At 35.7% G+C, this 27707-nt stretch overlaps 1 protein-coding gene across 4 annotated transcripts in view; it reads right to left on the bottom strand.

Annotated features, from left to right (window-relative positions):
- Positions 1-880: 880 nt before the first annotated feature.
- Positions 881-27707, bottom strand: part of Sap130 (Sin3A-associated protein 130) — a 32237-nt gene continuing 5410 nt past the window's right edge. For 3 of the 4 annotated variants that reach the window (XM_087349498.1, XM_022079683.2, XM_022079684.2), the window contains exons 5-18: positions 26545-26653; positions 25771-25982; positions 24349-24464; positions 21354-22496; positions 20652-20796; positions 20173-20454; positions 19863-20081; positions 18424-18522; positions 17388-17502; positions 16235-16507; positions 14982-15070; positions 13396-13628; positions 12778-12891; positions 881-9026 (exon numbers count right to left, since the gene is read on the bottom strand). In XM_087349498.1, the coding sequence (XP_087205624.1) occupies positions 8877-9026; positions 12778-12891; positions 13396-13628; positions 14982-15070; positions 16235-16507; positions 17388-17502; positions 18424-18522; positions 19863-20081; positions 20173-20454; positions 20652-20796; positions 21354-22496; positions 24349-24464; positions 25771-25982; positions 26545-26653 (3299 nt within the window). In that variant the 3' untranslated portion in view covers positions 881-8876. The remainder of the gene's footprint in view (positions 9027-12777; positions 12892-13395; positions 13629-14981; positions 15071-16234; positions 16508-17387; positions 17503-18423; positions 18523-19862; positions 20082-20172; positions 20455-20651; positions 20797-21353; positions 22497-24348; positions 24465-25770; positions 25983-26544; positions 26654-27707) is intronic. The other variant, XM_022079685.2, reaches the window with a different exon arrangement.

The raw sequence follows: 27707 nt of genomic DNA, 5'->3' as shown, positions 1-27707 counted from the left end.
TCTAGAATGTAAACTCCAATGGCTACATGAATTGTAAATTTATCTTCCGTTTTTGTATTGAAAACTATACAATACTGGAGCTAGGTATATGAAATGTATGGGGATAGATCTTAAAAAGATATACCCCAACAAATATACATATAAATTCTGTTTGCGATAATTGTCAGGTACTGACCCCACATAATCTGAGAAGCAATTGAAAACATCTCAAGAACTTTGGCCGTGAAGTTGGCTACAGTATTATGGAAAGTGTGGGTTCACCTGTTTAGCCCAATGCCACTGACCCCAGCTGTTACCCCTAAACACTAATTTTCCTCTCTATACACATAAAATTTCTCTTCCTCTCACCAGGAACCTGGCAGACTTTCCCCCACTTTTTATGGTCCCAATTAACACAGTCACCAGAACTGTTTTTATCGCCTTTCCTCACCGCACAGTCATTATAAAATTTGTCACATCTTTTTCTCAACATCTTCTCCAATTGGACAGCTTGCTGGAGGTAGTAAGGCCTTGAAAGTCAGTAGATATGTGCCAGACTACAAAGCAACATCCCAAAAGGCAGTGATCTTCAATCTGGCAATTATTGGTCCAGTACTCAAATGAACACAGAAATTTATCCTTGTGCTTCCCTCTTCATTAATTCATAAATGAAGTTTATGATTTCCCATCTCTATTTCCACTGAAACAGTACCATGTTAAATGGTAATGGATCATGTAATAATCAGTCAGTCAAAATTCTGCATTATACCAAGATTTTAGCAATAATTGTCATTTAAAATCTGCACTGGAAATGCCTTGTTCATGAAATCAATTTTGATTTTGTAAGACAAAAGCAGTTATTAAATGACGCCACTATTATAAAATAAATTGACTGAGGACATTTATGTTATAAAACGTACTTTATTCACTCTATTCACAATAAAATACTTCACACATATCAGAGAAGGCCATATCATAATTGGTTGTGGAAATTGCAAGCACTTTCTAATTAATGATGTTACAGCTAATATTTACATACCTGTAAAAAATATTATGCTTACATACCACATGAAAAAGCACAATGAAAAACATATATTATTATAAATTCTATTTCTAGTGTTCTTTAAAGCAAGTATGTTTCACTCCTAGCTCCCAAAAGATCACACATACAGTAATTTCATTACAAACTTTCAGAGAAAACAACATGGAAACTTACATCTTCTTCACTGTACTGGTATATGACATATCTGTCCTACTAGTTCTTACATCGAACAGAATGAAATTGGTAAAGTCAATGACAGATAAGACATCCTGCAGATTAGGGAGTTAAAGTCATGTCCTGTTTGGTTAGAATGATATAAGGAAAATGTACAACTAGAGGCCACATGAACATAAGAATTTATGCCAAGTGACACCAAAATGCTTGCAGAATTCCTGCTGAAGCGAGGTATAAAAAGGTAAATATATTGGGAGGGTAAACGCTACACAATTTTCAATACTGAATCAGACACACAACAATGAGAATATACTGTGTAACTATAATCCATTAACACTCACTTAATGAAATTTTGTATTTTCTCAGGGGTAAAGGGATGGTATTTACAAAATTATATGAAATGGTAAGAATGTAACACTTATGGCAATAATCACAATTCAAACCATTTGCATCCCAAGTTAAAATGATAAGAGAATTTCCAGAATTATTTTATTACAATTCAAATCAATGGCTAAAATAACTGCAAAATAAATTTTTTTAGCAAAATACAGTTATACTAAAACTGGTTCCAGGGTTACAGTTAATTTAAACTTATATCTGAGGGAGATGCTGAAGTTCTCTGATGCTCATGAAAAATAATTTGTATATGCACTACCCTTAAATAATGAAGATATTTCCTCTAATATGGAACATATATTCAGAATGCTAAATCTGCAACATATCTTTTTCATGCTGTAAATTTCTTAAGTGTTTTGTACCAGTACAGAATTAAACTGTAGTTATAAGAATCATTAAAACAGACCATTAGTATTATAAATATCTTCAGTAATAGCTGCATTTAAAATATGGGCTCTAACTAAATATCAAGTTCAATTTCTAAATGACAAATGTACAACTCTTCATGTGTTTACATTTATTTAGGTCCTTGAATATTAAAAGTTCTTTTGATTTATCTCATCCCTTTCTATCCTGCTATGTCAGATTACTTCTGGAAGGTAATACAAATTAAGTCATCAAATTGCATATACTAAAGGACACCATGTCTAGAACAAGTCATTGTGTTCTACATAGTAATCTATAAATAGTACTGAATGTCTTGACTAACAATTTTCAAGGTATGTTAGTTCTCTTTCAAAATAACCTTCATTTTACCTGGATCTGAATATGTTTTAATGTAAAATAGAAACATGAAGTAAAGGCCCCCTAAACTATGCTAGCCTCAACACAGTTTTTAATAAACAAATGAAGCATTAGAGCTGTAAATTAGACTGTAATGTGCTTCAGAATTCTTTTGTGAATCAGATGATAAAAGTTCAAGAATAAATCTTCTCTCACATTTAGAACACATGCTTTTGTTTAGAATCATCTGAAGCCTATTCTTATTACTTCCATGTCATCAGCAATATCATTAATTAGGCAAATTCTAGTCAAAGGATGACTATATAAACAGTTTCAGTTTTAAAATGATATCAATGAATTAAAAGCATCCTAAGATTAATCAAAGGGAGCTCTATAAACATTACAACCAAAGTTAGATTTAATATTGTTAACACTTTCATGAAAGCTGTGTGGAGCATGTAGGAACTTTCAGAATGCCAAGCTGCAAAGAATGCACTAAGAAACTCTTTATGTTCTGGCATGAATTGCACATTTCCAACTTTGTTACATTAAGGAAAGCTAATGCTCTGTCTCTGAATGTTGATGATCAATGATACATCAGCATTCTCAGAATGACAACTTTCTGTTTCTATCCATAACAAACTTTTTATATAAATGCTAGTCTGTACAAGAAATCCATTTCCTTTCTCCACTTTTTAACATAATTAAAAATCTGATTACCTCCTAGGGCAATTCTTTCCACATTCTTTCATTATACTTTTCCACTTCTCTGGGTTATTTAAAGGAAATGTGCTGGAAAACATAAAATATTTACATGCATGAAACAGAGTTTTGAATGAGAATCTTTAGCTGTCACAACACATTTGGTAAGTTATACTGCAAAACACAATTTCTTCAGTTCTCCAGCTACTGTTACCATGCAAGTTGGAGTAGAAGTACCACCCAAGGCCCATATTTGGGATGCACACAATTTAAATCTCAGCTGGGCTCTTTGACAGGGTTTTCAAGGTTTTACTCACTACCTCCAAGTCAATGATGGGATACTGCTTTCAAACAGACCATGACCACCTCCTTCCTTACTCACCTACACAATCATATTTCCATTTCATTTACCACTATAAACCCATGCACTCAAAACATCATAAAACAACTTAAGAATTGATCAACCAACATAGAAGTTAATTATTAAAAGTATTCCACTAAATCCTTGTACAGATAGAAGATAGGTATGATAACAACTGTTGGAAGCTTAAAGCAGCTAATTTCATCTATCAAAATCATATGTATACTGCTGCTTTTAAAGCTGCAAATTAATGTATTCATATATCTGTCAAAGTAAACTATTTTATCATAACTTTGAAAGTAAACAAGCATGCACTATATTCAAGGTTTTCATAGGTGAAAACTAAATGGTGTTTTATTAAGCCAATGACAAATGTGGTAAAAACCACACAAACATGAAAGTTACTTGTAATTTAAAAAATCTGTGCTGTGATCTCCTTCATGCAACACACCCTGCATTGATAAAATATTAATAAAAACACAAAATTAAGATACAGAAGGATCCTGAAGAAATGAGAATACACACAAGTGAACCTTTATACCTGGTGCCTAAACCACAAATCCAATATATATTATGCATTATGAATTATATCCCAAGAAAGCTGCAGAATGAAGTAAACAATGGAACACTTTTAAGCTTCCAACAATATGACAGAAAGTAATTATGAATCTGTATCCATAAAAGGGGTTACTTACATTTCCAACAATATGTAAGAGGGCTGGATGATTGAGCTGTCACAACACTGAATACAAATATCAATCATAACATTGTGCAGTCATAATTACATTATAAAACAAATAAAAATAACAATATGAAACAAATAAAAACAACCATTAGAAACCGCTTTTCATTTATGTTAAACATTATTACCATTATCAAACAATTAATGATTTGCACTGGGACTAGACCTAAGTCATTAAACTACTGCACACAAGATCTAAGCAAGTTCCTGCGATGATTGTGACCGAAAAATGTCCTATTTGTTCTAATTTAATGTAAACTTTACTGATAATACATTGTAACACTGAAAGTTATAAAGCAGTCAGTAATGACAAATCAAATTAATGAACAATGATACTATAAACAGTGGAGCGGCAGAAAGCAGCAAAGATGTGCGAAAAATATATTTGTACTAAAGACCAATGTTCTCCACTCAGAAATAGGGGATTTAGGCATATGTACATCAACTGCCTACCAGGCCACCTATATCACAAGTATTTATGTAAGTCGCGTACAGTAGCACTGATTCATCTCCACAAATATCTAGGAAAGATGCAGAGTATTGGCAGAGAGTAGAAAAGAAAGAAAGAACACAAGCAGTAGAATTATCTCTGCAGTGTTGAAAAACACATACAAATGAGACCTGGACACACACACACACATCAACTTCAAGAAAACGGTGACTATCAGTTCAATATATTTGCAGTGATATGTACCACACAACAGAGGAACAAGTCTGAACGGTGCAAAATAAAACATGTATCACAACTAAGATGGCTGTCTTCTGGGTTCTAGTGCAATGTAGTCTGATAAACTCCACCAACATTTCAGAGGTCCTTGCTTCCTCCATCATCAGGGCAATAAGTAAACTTCTACCACACTACAACCCAGAAGAAAACATCTTCATACTCACTGCCCCAAGAACCTCAAATCATGTACCACAATTATATACACTTTTTGACACAATTCATGTTTTAAATGATTCACCTTTCTTCTGTTAAGCTTATAACAATGTGTACCTCAGAATGTTTGTGCAGGATAATCAGCTATGGTCTCTGAGCGAGAGATTCTTGGCTCCCATATCTACAAATGTAAAAGTGATATTATGTGTTACTGGTTATGAGGGCATGTCATCTATCAAGACTTTACGAAAACTTTCTCACTGAACATATACTTAGGTTTATAATGTATTTTTTCTTTATGCAGGTTTCATTTTGCACCATGTATGTGATATGTAATATGTGACATTACTGCATATGTAAGACTGACATCAATAAAAATGTGGCAACATCAAACACATCCAATTTACCCTGTTTTCAACCTCCTAACAACTATATTGTCCTTCCCATACATATGGAAGTACTATGAGCTTTTTAAATTAGAAATCCACTTTATAACTTGAACATGAAGAGACTTGCAAATTATTACTGCAGGTGAACTTTTATTCACCAACTAAATCTATACCAGACAGCCAGATCTACCAGAGGACAATATTAATTCCCATCATCAAATTCACATGAAAGAAATAATGCAAGTGTCATGGACATACACAGAATAAATATTTTCAGAATCTCACTAAACTCATTTCTAAACTACTTATGACATCATAGAACTACTTTATGGGCATCTTACAATAAAAATAATGCATAAAAAGGGGGGAGCTGCATTGTGTCATTCAGTGTTGATAACAGACCCTTCAAGAGTAATGAATTCAGATTTTTTTTCCACAGAAAAAGATATGGATCTTCATGTAATGTGCCTAGCATTGCTTTCCAATTTTAACCAAACTGAAATGTGTAGACACATTTGATAAAAATCTTTTCAGCAGTTCTCGAGTTATTACACATGGAAAGACACAGCCATGGTGAAATAGGTACATTTCTTCACCTAAAATAGCATGGAAATTCCTTTTCCTTTATACTCCAAACTGAGTAGAAACTGTAAGATTTGGGCGTACTATTGAAACATTTCTGAATTTCTGCCCTCTTTATCAAATATTATAAAAATATCCAGTTGTTTTAGTAATGATATAGAGGAAAACTGTGTAAAAAATAACTGAAATTAAAGGATTAAATTTTACCTCTAGAATTAAATGTAACTTATTTTAAAAATAAGTTAATTTAACAGGACTGTCAACAGATTAATGATCTGTTGAAGTACCGTTCCCTTGTAGGAGGTATTAACATACATTTAAGGAATGCATAAATAATATTACTTAAAATAAAAGTTTGATAACACTAATTCCATTGAGCAGAGTCCTTCTTTATAAACTGATAGTGACTCAACTGTTCAACAAATTCCCTGCTTTTTGTGGAACCTGAAGGTCCATTACTATGTTCACAACTCACCATTGGAACTTATCCTGAGACAGCTGAATCCAGTTCAGATCCTCAAACCTATTTCTGTAAGATATATTTTAATACTACCTCCCATCTATGCCTGTGCCACAACAGATGATGAATTCAATGTCACTGCAATTTCTTATGCAGACTGCAACAGGTTGTAGACATTTATGGGCAAGTACTAGTGATGTTAATTACTAATCAATATCAGATATAATTATTTGGTCTCTGTATTCCAATGAAGGCGAAGCTAACCATCTGCAATTGAACATATTAATCACAAGTGCAACTGCAGACAGCCAACAAAGGCTGGTCCTCCAACTTAGGGCTTATGCAGGAGCCTAACAACCTCACCCACGACAACTTCGCATGTTATGTAATGTTACACAGGTTCTTCCATCTATGCCTATAACTCCTACGTGGTCTCTCCCTTTCAGGTTTTCCAAATAAAACATTGTACACATTCTGTACTTCAGATTTCAGGAATAAGCCACAATGAATGTTTTCAGCAAATATTGCAGCTGCTAATTAAATTCTGCACTATTAAATAATATATGATCCCTCTCATTTCCTCAATCATTTAATGCCATAGGACATCATGCACTTGAGAATGTATCATTAAATGAAATAAGAACAAGAAAGATATCCATTAATAATTTTCATTGTAATATCATTCATTCTTTCCAAGTACCAAACAGCAAAAGTGTCCCACATACAGTTACTACAGCACTCACTCCAAAACCTCTTTAGGAAAGGAAAATAGGAATTACACAACCTAGAAACACTACATGTAAGAGACAGGTGGAACAGCCAGTGTCAACCCATAACAAAACCTACAACACATCTATGTACAGTGTGATGATGATGAATACAAAAGTAAAAGTAGGAAGATATTAGCTATGTAACTACAGTACAGCACCTGAACCAAACAAGACCTAAGCACAGGCTGATAATTGAACATGTTAGATAATACAGAAGACTAATGAAAAACATGAGGGTAAATATCAATTCAAATTTATAACTATTTGATATTATTTCACTACAAAAAATAAATAAATAAAGGAATCAAATGAAAAAAATTCACAAACAAAAGTATTTAATATAATGTAAATTTGTAAATGAAATGTTTATTTTTTTAATAAATTAGCAATGGGTATTTCATTCTGAGCCTCCTTCTTTCTCTCATGGCAAGCTCATGCCAGCAGCTGAACAGCATTACATCTGTAGCAACTTAGTACATAAAACGCAGAAGGCGCACGGTGGGGAAGTGTGATCAATTCTGCTATATGCAGAGTTAACTTGATAAAATAAAGCATTCTGACACACAGCTGGTCAGATAAAATGGAATGTCAGATAACCAAAGTTTGGGTAATTGGGACTCTACTGTACAGCAAAATAGTTGTGCTAATATTGTCCCACACTCTGGTTTGTAATGTCTGACAAGCAATTTTAGCTAAGTGAAACAATGAGACAAAAATTATTTATTAAAGGTGGGCATGAAATTATTCTGAAGTGCTGGTACCCAAGGGAAATCACCACCAAAGAAAACCTGCAGGCATTATGGGCTACAATAAAGATGCTGGGATATTATGCTGCAACACCTACAAAATCAAACCAACATTGTCTGCACAGATGAAGGCATCTGAAAAATTATGGAGAAAATAAGAGTGTTTTTATATCATGAACAAGTAAATATACTGCAGAAATTCTTTCACATATTCTTCAATAAAGCACGTATTTTACACAATAATTTTTGTTAGCATGTTCCCCAGTTAATATAAAATTTATTTTTGACTGCATCAGTATAGTTAAAACAAGACATATGTAAATATTTGATGGTATACTAATTCATCTCCCTATACAAAGAGTCCTAAAGCATGTATTCAGGCATACAGTTTTTATAATATATGAGAAGCTATAAATAGTTTTAAAACAGCAACAGCAACAATTAGTAAAAATACAGGTGTAACAAATACACCGAGGATATTAAACATGTTATTTTTCAGCTGGAAATTTATTCCTTGTACTGTCATGTGCTTAATCCTATTTCACATTTTTCTACAAATACATATGTAGTATATTCTACTAAGACTATAATATAAAAATCATTGTGCTAAGTTTTCACATTAAAGAAATGTAAAACTGGCTGTACTAAAATTGTACTAAAAACAAACTATACTGTAGTTTGTGTTCATAATTTGTGGTACAGATTTGTATATCTGGCTGTCCGGTGCAGAACCAATCAACAATTTCTGTTTTTACATACCATTTCTTGAAATTCCGAGCCTGCTAAAAAGGACTTATCACAATTACTGTCCTAAATAAAGATATTTATTTTCTTTCAACAACATTCTCAGGCTCAAAAATAATTGTATATGTACAATTTAACTGCTGGCCTGACCCTCATAGATAAAATAATAGCAGTGGAAAGTGAAAACTATGACTTGTCACGCTTCTTGAGTGAACGTTTGTTTGCACAACGACTGATAATGTCTGTCACGTGACTCTTATGATCGAAGATCTTCATAACTTGGCTCTTGGCCTCCTGCATCTGATCCTTGATTACTTTGCTCCTCTGTATATTTCCCTAGAATGAATCAAGGGTTAACTATGATTGGCAAAAGGAACATGGACTTTCTCTTTAACAGATTATAAATGTAAACACAATAATGCACAAGTGTCCATACAATAACAGAACATTACATGCACTGTTTAACAAGTAAAACACCAAGACTTCAATACAGAAAATATAAGGTGACCCTTTAATATGTTATAACAAGAAGAGAGACAAAAGCAAGTAAGACATCCAAGAAATTGGGGGACAGTGAATGTCAGCAAATTCAAGTGCACAATAAACTACAACAAATACAAACACATGTAGCAGAACAAACATACATAATGTTCAAAGAACAGTCTATTAGGTACAAATACCTTACTAACTATATTAAAAACTATGTTCAAAACAACATAACAGTTTCAAAAGCGAGACAGACCCAAAGATTCCAAGCCAACAGAAAATATCTGGTAGCCAAATGAATATTCTATAATAAATTTACAATTAATAAGTTTACAGCAACAATTAAGAAGACATAAATGCACAAGACCCCTTGTCCAGAAACATATAAGTAGAATTCCTAAAGCACATAATAGATCCTGCCCTTAATGTAGTAGGCCACAGTCCATGGAAAGCTATAATTATTCCCATGATTATCCACTATAAACAAAATCATCAACAGGTACTGGAAAATAAATGGTTGACAAGATTAGTGGTACTTGAAGCTACTTTCCACAACCAGACAGAAAATTAAAGATGTAAAAGAAAAGAAACAGTATCTGTAGTCCAGGAATATCACAAGTCACTATTGAAAGCCATGTAACTGAACAACATTGCAAAATATGGAGCAATCAGATGACTGTCTTCTGCACACTCACCACTGTGAGAGCCCAAATATCACAAAATGGAGCGTGCAGATTTATTTCTCAATGGTTTTATGAAAAAGACCTCAACATTCAAATAGACACATGCAGATGCCAGTACCAAACCCCTTTAACACCCAAATCAATACTATACTATTAATGTTGCAGTGTCTAAAATGAATTACATGTGAACTGTAAGCAGACACTCCAGTAATATGTACATCATTATAAAAGAATATTCAATGCACCTATAAACAATTTTTAGCAATAACATGATGAACAAGCGTGTGAAATTGTTTAAGGAAAATGTATATGGATAAACTTCTTTTCAGTTGTTCAAAAATTAAAGTATATAAAGATCAGTTAACTAACTCATTCAGATCCATGGTTGTAAACTTCTGATGTAACATTTCCTCTAGGTTCTCACAGCCATAAATTCTGGATTTTTCCAGTTTTCTGATAAGAATACATTCTGATGGTTTTCCCTGAAACAGGGACTGTTTATTCTGGACACATTTCCCTTCTTTAGTTGGCATACATAAATTCAGAAATTTACTAACTTTTTCCTGTTAGTGATATGCATATCAGTTAAACAGTGAGAAACAATTCACTTTGAAAACATCACATGGGATAATATTAAGACAGATCATAAAGAAACAAGCTCATTACAGGGTCCAGTGAGGTGTCTTGTGAACCAGTAATAAACCTTCAGGTTCTGCAATGGGCATATAAATTTCTTAGCTAGCTGCATGACAATCAGTTTTTCAAGAAGAACTCATGTTTCATATAGTTGGTTTCTACTATTCTCAGTGCCAACCTCACCTTGCTTCGACCTTCAAAGCATCAACAGAAGCAGCTGCAATTTTGAAATCACATTTTCATCACAAATTTTAATCCCAAAGCACTTCTTCATTGCAGACAGTAGAATGCCAACATTGTGGTCTAATGTACAGTGGGGATCAATTCACCCCACCCATCTCTACTGGCAGTTCCTAGAAGCACCAGGCTAGCCTGGCTGACAAAGAGCAACAGTACTCGAAGATAAGGTCTGAACTACCATGCTGAAGCCTGACGCTGTGATGTGATTGGTACCCTCTGGATACCAGGTGACTTCACATTGTATTCTGCCTTCACCCCACATGCAGGGCTCTGCAGAGGATGACAGTATTTCCCTAGATGCTCACAGAATATCTATGAAGGATGTTAAACAACTGTTAGAATGGGACACAGCAGTGGTCCATGAAGACTTACAACAACTGTATGGCTCCACTGGACGGAAGCCTCTCCTAAAGGAAGATGAGGGCTTGGCTAGAACATGTACAGCTAGGGCCACTGGTGGTGTCCCTGCTGTCCCCATCAGTAAATGGCAGGGTGGCTGGAGACATCCCACCACTGATGATGGTATGGTGCACAGCATTCACAGATCATGTCATACTAACCTCCCTCCCCCACTGTCACCCTTCTGTAAGATGCTAAGTTTAATACTATGAATACATTCATGAGAAACTGAAGGTTTTATGACAAGTAGTATGAACAGGGAATCATGCCATGGTCCAAAACTCTGAAGTGAGTGAAAGTTGCACCAGCTACAAGATAGACATGACCAGCACCAATGAGGTTTTCGTGGGCAAAGAGCACAAAATTTCCAGTGAGAGAAGAAAGTTTTCTTCATATGTAAATGAGAGGTGTCATGTGGCATGTATAAATTGAAGGCATCTGATATCATGAATGAATCCACAGCTTCAAAATGAGCAGAGCTTCACTACAGATATATTTTAAATGAAACAGTTTCCATGTAAGACTGCAAATAAGTACTGCCACAAGATTATATAATGCATATGAAGAAAAAATTGTTGGCATTTGAAAAGTAAAGCCCTGTACTTTGGGACACTGATGATATGAGATCAAATCAGACAGTAGCGATATTAACAGTGACGCACAGTAGTAATTGTAAATACAGTATTGTATGTTTTATTAATTTGTCACACTATTGCAGTTTCACGGGTGTTTGTGCATGCTCGTGTAGATTTGTGTAGTGGGGCAAGCCTCATTACTCTAATGTTATTTTATGATCTTTAGTAGCATTTTTATTAAAAGAAAAATAAACACTATGACAAACTGGGGGTGCACCTCTTATTAAGGATGCAAACCATTTGCATAATAATGACATTCATAAACAAAAGTCACAATTCCTAAACTACCTATACACTTGGTGAAAGAAATAGCAGAACACACAGGAATGTTCAGGGAACATTTAATAATAATTATATTTTCACCATCAACAGTTTGTTGTCACTGTTACTGAAACATAACCCAAAAAGATATATATAAGATTTGAGGTTTTAACAGCAGTGAGTATGAAGATTTCTGTCACCCTGATGACGGAGGCAGTATGACCTCTGAAACGTTGGTTAACATCGACCAGTCTACACAGCGCAACAACCCAGAAGACAGAAATCTTCAAAAAGATATAATCACTTCCTGGGAGTAATTCAATAATGTCTTCACAATCTCATTTTATCTATACAACAACTTAGAATAAAGTGGTTTGGCTGCAGCTCGACTACATTATTTCATTCTTACATGCCAGCAAGAATGGAAATATCAGATCTATATAAAGAGTTACCACAATCTACAAGTGGTCAGTACATGAAAAAAAGACTAACCATTCACGACAAACTTTAATGCTTGTCACAACACAATACTGTAATGACATACACATTACTGAAACTTGTGTGTAAAACAAAAGTGTGATCTATGTCCTCAATGTGTCGGGTGTTGTTATGCTTCTCTTTCTGATCAATGTAAAAAATAACATAAAATTTTCAGATCATTTTAAAGAGTCAAAATTTCAACATAAAAACTAAATTGATAAACATGCTTTTATTCAGGTATGTTTTCCCTTAAATTTAGTAGCTTACTTTAATCAGTTCATTAACTCTGTTTACATCCATATCCAGCTCCTTCCCTGTTTTCTTCTCCATTACTTTCAGCATCGCTGTAAGTTTTTCAAACACCTGCATCTCCAAATCAGACTAAAATGAAACAAATAGCATTTTCATTTTACACATAATGCTTGCTTATTCACATATAACACTGCTTGAAAACTCAGTGATTACTTCACAGTAAATATAGAATTAAATAATATGATGTAGTTTGATAATATAGGGCAAATCTTTCTTCAACACAGACCACAAATCACAATTAATATTAAACAACAACAAAGCAGATCACATAATACTTGTACTTGGTAAAATATAACATATTTTATATTAACACAATATCCTTTTCCCTGAAAATATTGTTCATTCCCTACCAAAGCACTTCACGGTCACAAACATTCACATAATACAATTTCAGTGTAACACAGTGTGTACTGTGTACTCCTTTCATCTTAAATAATAACAGATATGCATTAGTGTTTGAGTTATATAGTATACAGAAATGTTAATATGGTACCTCATATATGTTTTATGCTGTTGCTCATCATTTAGTAAATAAATGGTACTTCACTGTATTTGTAGCAGATTTATACTTACAAGATCTTCCATTTGTGTACTCAGGTGATAAATCTTCCAACCATTCAGCTTCTGGAGAACCTGTTTCTGGTTTGCAAGGTCCGTCACAGTGGGTCTCCTCTCATCCTTGGGTTTTACATCACTGTAGCGAAGATAGTGATTCTGTCTAGACTTCCAAGTATGTCTGTAACTGTTGATAAGGGAAATGTTGGGACGTTTTGGTATGTAGATTTTCTCCTCATACTCCTCGGATACTGAAATTTGAAGTAATAATGGTAACTCGGGTAAGAAAAAACTGTAATAAATAAATGTAGTAAGTCACGGAATACACAGAAAATTACCTTGGAGCATTATAAAGCAGTGTCCTAACTCTTGGGGAACTTAGGAAAATAATGACAAAATATTTCAACAGACTACATATGTTCAATGAAATCTGCACCCACACCCAAAAAGTAAGACACAATGAAGAAATGTTGCCACTAGAAAAATTAAACTAAACAAAATTATTCCTGTCTGATGAAAGTTATTTTTGCACATCATGTAGAACACATAAAATGTCTTACTGCTATTTTCATAGGACTGTCCCAAAATGTATTTATGGATCCAAATACATGACAGAAAGATTATTTTCAGTTACCAGCTGACTGTCTTCCAAGCTTTTTTTATGAAGCTACTTTAATAATTTAAAGCCCAGTGGAAACTATATGCCCCACTTGCTTAAACAATCAATAACTCTTCATTTTATGCATTTTGTATGATTTTCACTGTAAACAGTGATAATTTCCTTATTTAAACAGCATTTTGCATATTAGATTTGTAATGATAAAGTGTGATTTCTTTGTGGTACAGACTGAATTCTTAAACATTATTCAGGTGAGCTTCAGCCTCAAAGCATTAACAGAATGAACTTGTATATTTTACGTACAACCAATTAATTATGCGCAGTTCAAACAATAACAGATGTTATCCTAGGAAGTAGTGATGTAAGAAGTATGATAAATAGTTTTAGGTACTGAATTATTCATGTTTCTACCTAACTTATATACTCTGTAATAATGCATGTAACATATATACTAGTTGTTCAAACACTTCATTGTTGAGACCCTAAAGTAGCTGCAAAAATAGTGGAGCCTGCCAATGGACCCTATGTACTGACAGATCAACAGGATATTCCTGTCCACCACCATATTGTGATCTGTATCAAGAATAAATTCTGAATGGAAAAAAATCATCATCTACTTCGATGTGAAACTGTGCCCAGAAACAATGTTGATTTCCATTCATGGAATCTGGCATCTGAGGAAGCAAACTGCAGGCAACTGAACAGTTTGAGCATTAGGAACAATAAACTTATTGTATTTACATTTGGAGCACACATGAAGGATAATGTTCATAATACATTAAAGAACAGTATGATCACTTATTCCCCCACATAACAAATACATATTAAGATGATAGTTTTGGTGCAGGGTTTTGTAGATACTGTTATACCATTACAAAGAAGTGCAAGCAAGACATCACCAACAGCAGATCTTGTTCCATGTTATAACAGTTTCAGAATAATAAATGCTTGAAAATTCATTCTAGAAATGGTAACTGGTACTGACCTTTCACTTCTTTCTTGATATTTTTTTCTTCCACAATAAATTCCATATCATCTTCACTAAATTTTGGTTCGTGGAGCTCATTACCGGTCCTACAATTTGACAAGAAATGTTTATTTAACACAATGTAACTGGGTGAGGGAAAGATTGGAAACATCTTCAGAGTTCTTTACAACACACACTATTTAATGTTATCTCCCAATAGTACGTAACAAACGGTAATTATTGATAATCACAGCAACTTTCCATTTGCTGTTACAGTGAAACCTCGATGCATCGTTTTTGGCGGGGGTGGGAAATAAAAACGATGAATACGGGAAAACGATAGTTGCGGGAAAGCATTAAAAATGTTAAAAAACTGAATGTTTCTCTTTCAAAGTTACTTCTTTTTACCAAAAAAGTCTTTAATGGACAACTGGTTTGTCGAAACTTTACGTTTTAGGCCAAACAGAGCCCTTTCCACTTGCAAAATGTTTTCCTCGTCACGTTCACTAATATTATGCGCATAAAAGAACGACTTCACTTTTACCAATGCTTCGGCAAAACTCGGCACAGCTTCGGGCTCTCACTCGTCTTCCTCTTCATCACCACTCCAACCCCCTTCGCAAACAATAACAGGAAGAATGGAAATACTATTACATTAACATTATGCGTCTTTCGGTATTAATTTATCTCAAAACCCAGCATTTTAAATTCTAAAAACATCGCGTAAATTTCGTTATAATTTCTCAGAAACGATCATTGCGGGAAAATTGTGGGCTGGGACTAAGATTTCTGAACGATCGATGCGATAAAACGATAGTTTGAGGAACGATAGAAGCGGGAAAATGTAACATTATTTTATATGGGATGTATCCGGGACCGAACAAAACGGACGATGCATGCGGGAAAACGATAGTTCGGGGAACGATGGATAGAGGTTTCGCTGTATTACTCTTTTCATGTACTCATAGATATCGTGTCTTAATTTGCAGAAGAGATACATTAACAGACTAATTCACATGCATCACTAGAAATGCAACAGTTGATTTATTAAAGAGCTCAATAATTCACTTCTGTTAAAATAGGATTTTCTCTGATGTAACTATTATGGCAACATGACTCAATACATAACACTTAGTTGCCAACACACTGATGGACACAGCAATAATAATTCCTGTGATGTGTATGTCCTGTAGGTGCCATAGCCCTCCTAGTGTCCGAGCCCTTTTAGGCAGGGGTTGTTAAATAAACTACAAATAAATATATACACTTACAGCTGTTGTTTACGTGGTTTTTTACGAGGGCTCATCTCAACTGGAGGTCTCTCTCCTTCTTCTACTGGTTCTTGTTTTATTGGTGGCAATGAATCATCTCCGGCTTCACCCAGCCCTGGAGATGAAGTAGCTGAAATGGTAGTAGAGCCACCAGAAGAATTGCCTCCATTGCCACGGGAATCAGGACGTCGTGGTGATGGAGGAGAGACTGGGGCACCACTGCTTAGAGCTGCTAAAACTGGAGCCAGATTCTTCTGTGCCTTCAAAGGTGAGCTAAGAAACAAGTCTATGTCTTACAATGCAATGCAACATATATCATTATACTATATACAGAGTAAGATTCAATCAGAATACAAGCACAGTATGTCTCATAAACTGCACAGTAACATTAGTAAAACATTACTAGAATTACATGAAGGATAACAACACCAGTGTAAGGGGCAGGACAAGTAAAACAAAAGGAACTGGTGCCTGAAGCTCATTCCACTTCCACAGACTCCTGGTGAATGAACAGCTCTCTTAGAAACCCCCACAGCAATATGTATTCTGAATACCTTCAGATTTCCTAACATTATGTCTATGGCATTTTCAAATAAATAAATACATTAAATTGTATAAGAAAAACCAAATATAAATGCAGAAAAACAGCCAACTAATAAATATAAAGACTCTGGGAAAAGTTTTAGAATATGAAGATGATGATGAGAGAAAAAAAGTAAATCTTACAGCAGTTTTTCCAATAAAATAGCTCAAAGAAAACTAAGCAAAGAATGTGATATCATGTAACACAAAATTAGAAACAGTTAAAGAAGATGAAGTTAAGGGTAAGTAAAATGATAAATAACCTTTAAAATGGATCTTTACAAAATTAGTACAACTTACAATGTCAAATCAGATAAATGAAAAATCAAAGGAGCGCACATTAAATGATTTGCAAAATGTACATGAATATGTGAACAAGGTATGTGTATCTATATTGCATTAGGATCCTCTGAAGATGGCATTTCAACCAAATAAAAGCCTACAAAAACCTGCTGACTCCAAAAGACAACAGCCATTTATCAGAAATAGAAAAGCAAAGAATTCTTATCACCGTTTCCCAACATTTAACATTCAACTACTGATAACAAGACATGCAGCTAAACTCACTCACCCATCATTGTCCCTCTTACGTAATATGCTGGGTCTAGGTGAGGCATTGGGCTTTGAAGTAGGCTGCATCTGGTTACTTTGCCCCAGGACCGATCCTTCTGTCTGAACCAAAGTTCCTACAAACCCATATGCATATAAACAGTTTACAAATACTATAGGAAAGGCATAAATAGTCAAAGAAATGAAATGGTGCTAAGCAGTCTGGGTAAATTATGAATTTCTGTTGGTACTCAAGCCTATATTAAATTTCATACACTGTTAATTAACTGAAAACTTGAAAGCAATGAGATGTATTTGTATACAATCAGTACAGACAAACTACAGCATAATGAATTATTAAGTACAAATATTACTGTCAACCGTGCAAGACAACATGGGTCCCTTGTGATCACAGAATTGCACTTCCTCAGATTGTGCATGTTGGTGATGGTCTAGAGATATGGAGTGTGGTTGTGAATATGTTGCACAAGCAGTAGTAGGCAGCTATAAAACTCCAACTTAGAGGCTGGGAGAGGAACTCAACATGAGAAACTAGCATTTACAAAATATCACATTGGGCCTTGTCCTTTGACAGATTCTTCGGTGCAACCTAGACAATAGAAAAATAGATCTTAAAGAAATAGGGCGTGATGTAGATTAGATTCAGCTGGGTCCAGTGATAGACTGTTGAGAGCCCCTGTGTTAAAAAAAATTAACATCTATGAGAATGACTATCAACTTCTAAAAATAACTCTGCTCCACGGATTAGTTAGTGGAGATACGTCAGTTGTGATTCTCTCCTGCTTGAGTAGAAAAATATTCAAATTCCATGACACTATAAATATTTATTATTTGAGTGATCATAAATATTTTCTAAAGGAAAACATTTTGTAGATGTTTATCAAAATCTCCATAAAACTGAACTTTGTAATAGAATAACAAAATATTTATGTGGACAGCCAGAGAATAAATTGAGAAAAATCCATAAAATTGAAAATGTTGTTCCTGACTTTATTGTACTTATACTTCTGTCCACAGCACTGTTTTAATTTGCTTACCTTCAGTTACAAAGGATGAGTGAACAGGCACAGATGTTCTGGCTGAATCAACAACCATAACAGGGTTGAACCTTACTGGTTGGGTTCCAGTCACAATACCTGCAGCAACAAAATATATTGCAAATTTATTGCAGGGAAGGGGGGAAACACAAACAAACAATCATTCGACTAAAACTATACTCTACAACCCACTCGATATATGGACATTACTTTTAAAGCAATTTTAAGGATTTCAACAAAGCCAAAACATAAACTGAAAATAAAACTTTGCTGACTGAATCCACACCCAATTCACACAAATTGTTACAGATATTAATGTCCTCAATATTTTCCTCTACATTTCATCAATTGTAGGTAAAAATATCTTTCAGATATTTTTAATTCACGATCTCAGAGACTGTGTTTCATAATCACACAAAACAAGTGATAAAACTATCAGGGATTATATGGAATTATAATGGTTTTAAACTGAATAATTACAAGCATTTCCTGAAAGTATTCTCCTCTTACTTTAATCTGAAACCACATTTTTGCCATGCTGATCCCAGATATTTAAGTTCTGAAACATTTTCAAATAATTTTTATTACTTTTACTGTTATTCATTTACAGATCAACATTCTGCTGTCTATAAAAGAATTTCTGTCATTCTCAATGACATTTACATTCCCACCTTAGAAATTAATGATATCAGATTAATTAGTAGAGATCTGGTGCAATAAATTTTACTTATTTTTAATTCTACTAATATTTCCTTGTGTCAGCAAAATCAGTGGAGATAAAACATTACCAAGCGAGCAAATTGTTGTATTATGTATTTCTGCAGTGTTTATGTGTAACATGAATATGAGAAGCATGTATACACACCACAGGGGATTTAGTATGGACAAAAGGCCCTGAAGAGATGCAGAACCTAATCTTCTGTAACACTTATAGTGGGTACATCTCTTTTATGTGATAATACAGGTTTAATCTATGTATATTTACAGAGCTCAACAAACAAGTTCATCAGGTTGGACATAAAATACAGGAAAATATTTCATACTCATGTTATATACAGGTATACTTTCCTGGAAAGATGGAGAAGTATATTCTGGGAGATAGTTTTGATTGTGAATTAAGATAACATTATGTAACCCCTATCTATTTACAGAATGACATAAAATATGTGATTACACGACTAGTTTCAAAACTAAAAATTGATAATTGTCTTACTTTGTTTTACAATAGTCTTCCACAAGATTTAGCTTTATATTTGGCTAGTTTTATACATCCTTATCAAAGACATGGACACATCCAATCTATGTTTCTGTTCTTTCTACTACTGTTTAAAAGAGTACATCAAACCAGATGGAAATATTCTAAAACCATATTACTAAAGGTTGAAGAAGAAATTACTAACATGTAGCAAAATTTCATGTAAGATTTAAAATAATCTCACCATGTACTTGGTGGGTGGCGACTCCTGGTCGCAAAGCTTGTGTAGTGGTGGTCTGCACAGTGTAAGGACTTCCAGGATTGTATGGTCGAGCCACAAGCGAGCTACCTACCCCCGCTACCTGGTAGCCACTGGGAGTTTCATAGTAGTAAGTAGTTGGGAGTGTATATGTTGGAATTGTTGAGCCTGCTCTGTCTATAGATGCCTGAGTGGAGCTCGGCGCTTTAACACAAAAAAGTGAACATCAACAAAACTAAACAAGATTCACAAACAATCTCTTCTGATATAATGTAGATATTTTATTGTACATTACCAGGGGAAGTTCTGTGTGAAGTCTGGATATACACACTGGTAGCTTGAGAAATAGCTTGCTGAGTTGCCACAATGGTTTGCTGCTGCTGTGTTGGTTGAGGAGTCTGGATTGCATGTACTGGTAATGTCACTTCAGACACAGAATTTGTCCCCATCTGTTCTCGGCTAGCACCAACAGCCTGTGGGAATACTTTAGCCACAGGTATAGATGATGTAGTGGCCACTGTGACTGGGCGGATACTGGACACATTACTCGTGGTAACTGTTGTGGCTGTGTATGCTACTGCAAATTAAAATTATTTGTTAGTAAACTGTTACACACATACAGCAAAAAAAGGGGGAGTCAGAGGTTAGAGTTTTAGCCTCAAATACTTTTCTTTTATCAAAGCTACGCTTACAATTTTCTGGGGTGTGATGCTGACCACTCACCCCTATCTACTGCCAAAGTTAAGAATGAGTAAGAGTTATAACTGTGCTTACCAGTCCTGGTGGTTCCTGTAGTGATTGCTATAGCTGTCTGCAAGGGAGTCACACTGTGCAGTGACTGGGGTAGTTTACCAGCTACAGAGCTCACTGGCACCTGTGTTATCTGGATCGGTGGACCATGGGCTGGTTGTGTTATCACCTGCCACCCATCACAAATTATATAAAAGGAAGCAATAAAAGATCACGAAATTAATAACTGTGAGTATATATTTAAGCCCATAGCAAATGTCTAAATAATATAATGAATCATGATGAACATCTGTCTTTCTAGCATATTTCATGTAAATAACACTAGAGAGAAACTAAATATATACAAGAATGAATAAATTTAGCAGAAAATATACCAGTCAATCAGGTTTGTTATAAACAGCATAGGTTTAGGTTACTCTGAGCAGTAGCTCTGATCACATCAGCATCATTAACACTGATGGCTAAAACTATAATATTTTCCTGTATCCCTGTGGCATGCCAATAACACAACAATGTTCATGGTTTACTCCATATATTTTCCTTCTTCCATAAAACCACTTCACTTACTACTGACATGCCTCAGAAATGTTGAGAAAACTGCAGCCAACTGCCTACTTTAGTGATGTGCGAAACTAAATAATTCTCACACAAATTGTATTACTTCTCTAAATGAAAATATGAAAAATAAATTAAATATTGTATCTCCATGGAATACTGTAAACATACCTTTGGTCCCAAATTCTGATGTGTGGTAATATTTCTGTTCCCTGATGTTCCCAGCTGGCTGTGTGTAGAAGGTTTAAGGGCCAGGCCTGAGTTTGTGTTTGAGACAACTACTGGATGAAGCGACACAACACCTGTTGGTGGAAGGGCTGAACTGGGGACACCAGATGTTACAGTCAGACGTGCAGGGGTTGCTAGAACAGTTGTGCCTTGGTGACCTGGACTGGGTGTCATAGGTGAGTTTGATGACACAGTGAGACGTGTGGGAGCTGTAATGAGTGCATTCTGTCCTGGGTTTGGTGCAATTGCAGAATTAGCAGACACAGTAAGACGAGCACCTTGCTGAACAGAAGGGCCAACCGAACTGGTAATACGAGCTGGTGCAGTTAGCACAGTTCCCTGGGAGGAAGAGGCTGCAATTGCTGTGGGAACAGTTGAAGAGATGGCCTGTAAACGTGTCTGCCCTGACAATACTGCGTTCTGGCTTGGGACAGGGATGCTAGAGGTCATAGTGAGTCGTGCTGGACCAGTCAACAGAGCAGCAGTTCCCTGACCTGAGGTAAGAACTGAGCTGGGTAGTGTGGTGATGCGAGCAGAACTTGCTATGATGGTCCCTTGTCCTGCACTTGATGCAGATGCTGTGAGACTCACATTCTGGCTTGAGCCAGCAGCAGCTACAGTGAGACGAGTGGTTCCTTGAGCAGAGCCAGGACCCTGATTAGCTGTGGAGACAGCCAAGCGAGCAGGAGCTGTGAGAATTGCAGCATTGGACACTTGTCCTGGCCGCTGAGTGGTGGCAGTGGCAAGTACAGTTCCCTGGGCGGGAAGACTTGTTCCAGGAATACTGGACACTGTGAGTCTGGCTGGGGCTGTCAACACTGCAGTTGAGCCTTGGCCACTGCTTGTAGTACTGGCCATACCCTGTGATAGGGTCAATGGATGGGGTTGGGTTGGAATAAGTGTAGTGGTTCCTTGACCTGCACCAGATGTGGCTTGAAAGTGTGCTGCTGTCGAAGTGAGTGGGTTGCTGTACGTGAGTGGAGATACCTGTGTGCGCGCAGGTAATACTTGAGCTATTGACACTCCTCCAAGAGAGGACTGCACTGACACACTGGGTTTGAAGTAGCTCTTCTCAGCAATGTGCAACTGAAATAAAAGATTTTTCAAAATGTCTAAAATAATGAAGCATTTATCTTTAAATTGTCACACACAAAAATGGCGTGGTATCTTCTTGTAACCTGCATATCTAAAGGGCATTATTATCCTATGCACATGTCTTCACCCACCCAGTAAGTGCCTCTTAAGGCACCCTGAGACAAAGCATAATCACTTGCTGACAGAAGCTAGTAGCCTTGAAACATCCCACTACATTGCCACATTGTGAATGATAGGTCATTGACGAGTTATTTTATTATTCTATCTGTAATGAAAGAGAACATAAGTGAAGCCAATAAAATCAACCTACATCAAAACCTCAATAGTAAATAACGTTATCAGCAGAGTCCAGCTTAGAAGACCATCAACTTGACTTGGTCCAACCCTTTGTAGGTAAAACAAAAAGCAAAATTCCCCAACTCACTACACTAACTCTCAACTTTATCTCATTACTTTTATCCTCACCTTCTTCTCTTCCTCACTCCTGTTTCACATAAGCCTGCACCTTCCATGTGGGTTTCCCATCATTCCAGACACCCAACCCATTCAGCCCCACAATTAGAAAGAGACTGACTTTTTAAAGATATATTTTTCTGACCTGCTACTTGACAAATCAAATGCAGCAGTTCACAGAGACCTGTACTGTTTGGTTTTGTTGATGGAGACAATAAGGATTGAAATAAATGTCAGCAATACAGCTTACATTTATACAGTGCCAACACCCACAAAAAAAATTCACATAAAAGTGAACACACAATTATTAATATAAAATAAAGCAGACAATAATCTAATACACACCTGGACATATGGTTTCCATACATACATAAATTTCCGTACAAAAGACTAGGAACAATCTGTATCAGTTCAACAATTATGAATACAGTCCTACTTCAGAAGCTCAAAGCATGTTCAGCCACTCAGGAAATTACCTTTTTTTATGAACCCCTAAGGTTCAATACCATATTCACAAGACCAGTCCCTATTGTTAGCCAGATAAATCCACTCTGCATCCTCTAACTCTATTCACTAAGAGTCATTCTAATATTATTCTCCCATATATACCCAGGTCTCCTGAGTGATCTCTTTTATTCATGCTTTCCAACCAAACTTCTGTCAAAGTTTTAAGGTTTCTGATGATGGTTAATTACAATGTGTAAAGTAGTTCTCTTGGACTTGTCCATTGTCAAAATTATCTTTCTTTCTTTCTCTTTATCCTCTTCTACCCGTAGGTGTCAAGGTTTATTTATTCATTTTATTGATCTGTTTGGACAGTGGTAGAACTCCTTGGATGAGTGATCAGCCCAATGCAAGGCCTCTACCTATACAAACACAGAAAGACGCGGACAAACATCCATGCCTTCAGTGGGACTTGAACCCACGGTCCCAGCGGCCAGGCACACGAGGTCCATGCCTCAGACCACGTGGCTACTGCGGCAGGTGTCAAAATTATAAAATCATAAAACCACAACATTTCATAACCTGGATCTGCTTTCACCACCTAGTAAAAAAGGATTACATGAGAGAAAACCTATCTGCTGGGGCTATCCTCAGAACTGGACCAGGTCTAAGGCTAGTCCACCATACCATTTGACAGAAATTAGTCACACAGTTTTGGTCCTGTAAAATGAACGGGCATGAAAGTAAGAACATTTTCTTAACCAAGGTTTAATTTTTCAAAATACATCTGAAATTTGGGGGTGGGGATATTAACATCACACATAAATAGCATTAAATATGGGCGCAAAAGATTATATATCTTAAGAGTTACATCTGTTCCTAAAACAAATATGATACTTGAGATTAACATGCTTACAATATTACAATACACCTGTTCGTGGCTTACCTGTGTACCAGTTTGTGTCGCAGCTATAGGTTTCTGTGTAGAGGCATGAATCAGCTGAGGTCGTGGTGATTCAGAATGCATTCTATTTCCTTGTGGAGTCAACGGTCTTGCTGTTACTACCCAAACACACAGAAACAACAAATACATTATCAGTCCACATAACTGATAACAAGTTTGATAAATGTTATCTTCAGTATATCAGGGTGTGTTACTTATCAACAGTGCACAGTAATACATATTCTTAAGGCTAAATTTAAAAAAACTCCATCAAGCATAGTACATCTTGAGAAGCTGACAGTAACTTACCCAGACAAGGAATTCTCTGCCTCTTATAGAACCTTAGTAATTGTTGTGTCCAAAGGAGCCTGTCACTTGTTTGTATCCTAAGCCAGATGAGTTCAGTTCACATCCTTACACCCTATTTCTTTACAATTCATTTTAATATTAACCTAACTCCAGTATAGGTCTCGCCAGTGGTCTCTTCAGGTTTTCCAACAAAAATTTTGCAATGCATTTCTAAGCTATCTCATTCATGTTACATGTTTGACCAATCTCATCTTCCATGACTTGATAACCCTAAAAATATTTTTGTAAAGTATAAATTATGAAACTCATGAACTCATCCAAGTCTGACTAGATCCCCAGAAAAATTTTCAAGCTGTAGAACCTGCCCTTGTACGCTACCATCCATATCTATCTAGAGGTCACTTCCTGAATAATTCTGAATGTAGAACAAACATGCTCAAAATGACTTTATTTTTTAAGCAACTGTGTTTTGCATATTAATTTCAATATGTTACACCAATCTCTGTAAATGGTTTATTTCTTATGTTATTTTAACACTTATCTAAATGCATATGTTATAAATCAGAAATGATTTGGATCATGAAGTAAGCCCACTAGGCAAGTGGGAAGTGGAATCTATGTTCTACTTCAATCCTGTCATATGTCTGGAAGCAATGAGGAAGACTACAAGAAACTTCAGTCAGGACAGCTAATCCCTGGTTTGATTAGTGTTCTTACAACTGAGCCAAACTGCTCAACATTTTATACAAAAATTAATCACAATACAAGAGACAAGCTTAAGTGACACAAAGCACAACACTACATACTTACTGAAATATAGTGAGTTCCTATCAAAACATAAAATGTACACCTACACAACATGACAAATCAACAAATCAGACATAACCTACATATTTTTGAACTGTCTGTCTAAACTGAAAGTTATTTTCTCAATTTAGTAGTTTCATCAGATGCAATTCTGTCTCAGATAGTGTTTTCCAGCATTTTATCCTCCATGTTCATCAAAGAAATAATGATGAACATTTCTGAAAGACAAAGTTCCTTAAAAACTGTTGCATATATTTCAGGGAACTAAGAATCACACAGAATTATTAAAACAGGTTTTCATCCTTGCACCTGTCATGGATGTTGAGCGTCCCTGCGTATACTGTTGTAGAGTAGTAATGGATGGAGCTCTTGGCGATGGTAATATGGGTCCTGGAGATACACATTTTGGCACTGATGATGATGCTGCAGGGACAGTACTTCCACTTAACCATGTTGTCCCCTGAGATGCAGGGCTGGGTGCACGAGGTAACAGAGTACTTGGACCCAATCCACGGGTAAAACTGAAATAAAAAATTATGCAAAGTTCTGCATAAAGAGTTAAAAAGGTTTGTTCTTTAAGATTTGTCCCAAATAAACGGTTGTCCTAATTAACCAGAATCTACTGTATAAAATTTCTTATAAAAATTCACGGCACACTGGTTGCGGACCACTGGATTATGTATAGGGAACAATGAGTATAAGAGATTTCTGGTTGGATTAAGCAATTTAAATATGGAATGGAAGCCATTACAACCAGCTAAACATCCATTTTGGCAACAGAAATGAACAAAAACTGAGAAACTGCCAAGACTGATCCTGATTAAATATCTGAACATAAAGGCTATGCCAAATATTTGTCAGACCTAATAACCAGCACATGAACATAATCATCAGACCTTGTAAACAATAAGTGAATAAGGCAATAGTCCTCAAACATAATGCAACCTTCCAGAATGGGATCCATTTTTACTATAAGGAATAAGTATGGTATTCACTTAAAATGATTACAAATTATTCATGACATATGCTTTTGAAAATAATCCAAGAATGAGGAAAAAAGTATATGAATTCTTAATGACTTGCCTAGTTGTGTGCTGTGTGCCTGCTGTAGACTGAAGGTTTGCTGTGGATCTTACTATGGGAGTGGCTACAGCTGATCGTGGAGCAGCTATATTTGCAACCGCTGCTGCACCTGTGCATAGATTATTATCTTTAAGTAGCACATAAAAGCAAAATGTCATCAGAAACCATATTACCATAAGCTTTTCTTTCTCCACATCCTAAAAACTGCAAATTCCCACACATACACACACAATTCAACATACCATTAACTTTTCACAATGTCCTAGAATTTCCAAAAAATAAAACCTATTTCTTTAGCTTCTTTTAATTTCCTTAACTTTGACAACTTTACTGTAGAACACGTGGATGGAAGTTTGGTGCTTGGCACATCAGTCGTTGATTCACAAAAAATAATGTATAGTGTTTTTACATAATGTGCCCCAAATAGTACATACTGTTTCCTTCCACCTGAGATCTGATACAGAGCCAAAACATTATATTTCTTGTTTATCTAGGAATAGGACAATGTTCAAAGACAATACTCCTGTAAGAGTAACAAAGATTAATTTTAATATTTTTTGTGCTTCCAACAACTATAATAACAGCAATAACAAGAACACTGCACTAGTGCAACAGAAAATAATCAATTCAAGATATAAATATGAGAATCTTACATAAGAAAGCAAGTAAAAGAGAAGACATAAGCTTACAGAAATGTCTGTCTATCTCTGTGGTACAGGCTACGTTTATATGTCTATGAAAGCCTGCATGTGTATCCTCTCCTCGCAACTTCTGAACACTAATAGACACTAGAATAAAGCTTCATACAAGTATCATACCATTTGAGACCACCCCATCTTTGAACTTCCTTCTTACTAGCTAGAACAACTTCTTCTTCTTCTTCTTCTGTGGCTCTCCGGCCCATATTCGGTCCATGGCCTCCTCAATTCTCCTCTTCCATTCGGTCCTCTGTTAGGTCCGTCTGTCCGAGGCTTTGATTGAGGTTTCAAAACATCTTCCTTTTTACGGTGCAAGGTTGTTAGCCTTGCGACCAACCCCCAACCTGGAGGACCAGGGTACCTGTCTTAGTCTGACCTCTCCCCCTCAACCAATCTGGCTAGGGAGGCCCTACCAGTAGCTATGCTACCGCCAGCATAGCTCTTGGGGTCACTGAGGTACTCAAG

Source organism: Zootermopsis nevadensis, unplaced genomic scaffold (assembly GCF_977971745.1).
Source record: "Zootermopsis nevadensis isolate Lab colony 2312 unplaced genomic scaffold, Znev_1.0 Znev_ptg000016l, whole genome shotgun sequence".
NCBI classification, from domain to species: Eukaryota; Metazoa; Arthropoda; class Insecta; order Blattodea; family Termopsidae; genus Zootermopsis; species Zootermopsis nevadensis.
This window is presented reverse-complemented; position numbering and strand designations above follow the sequence as displayed.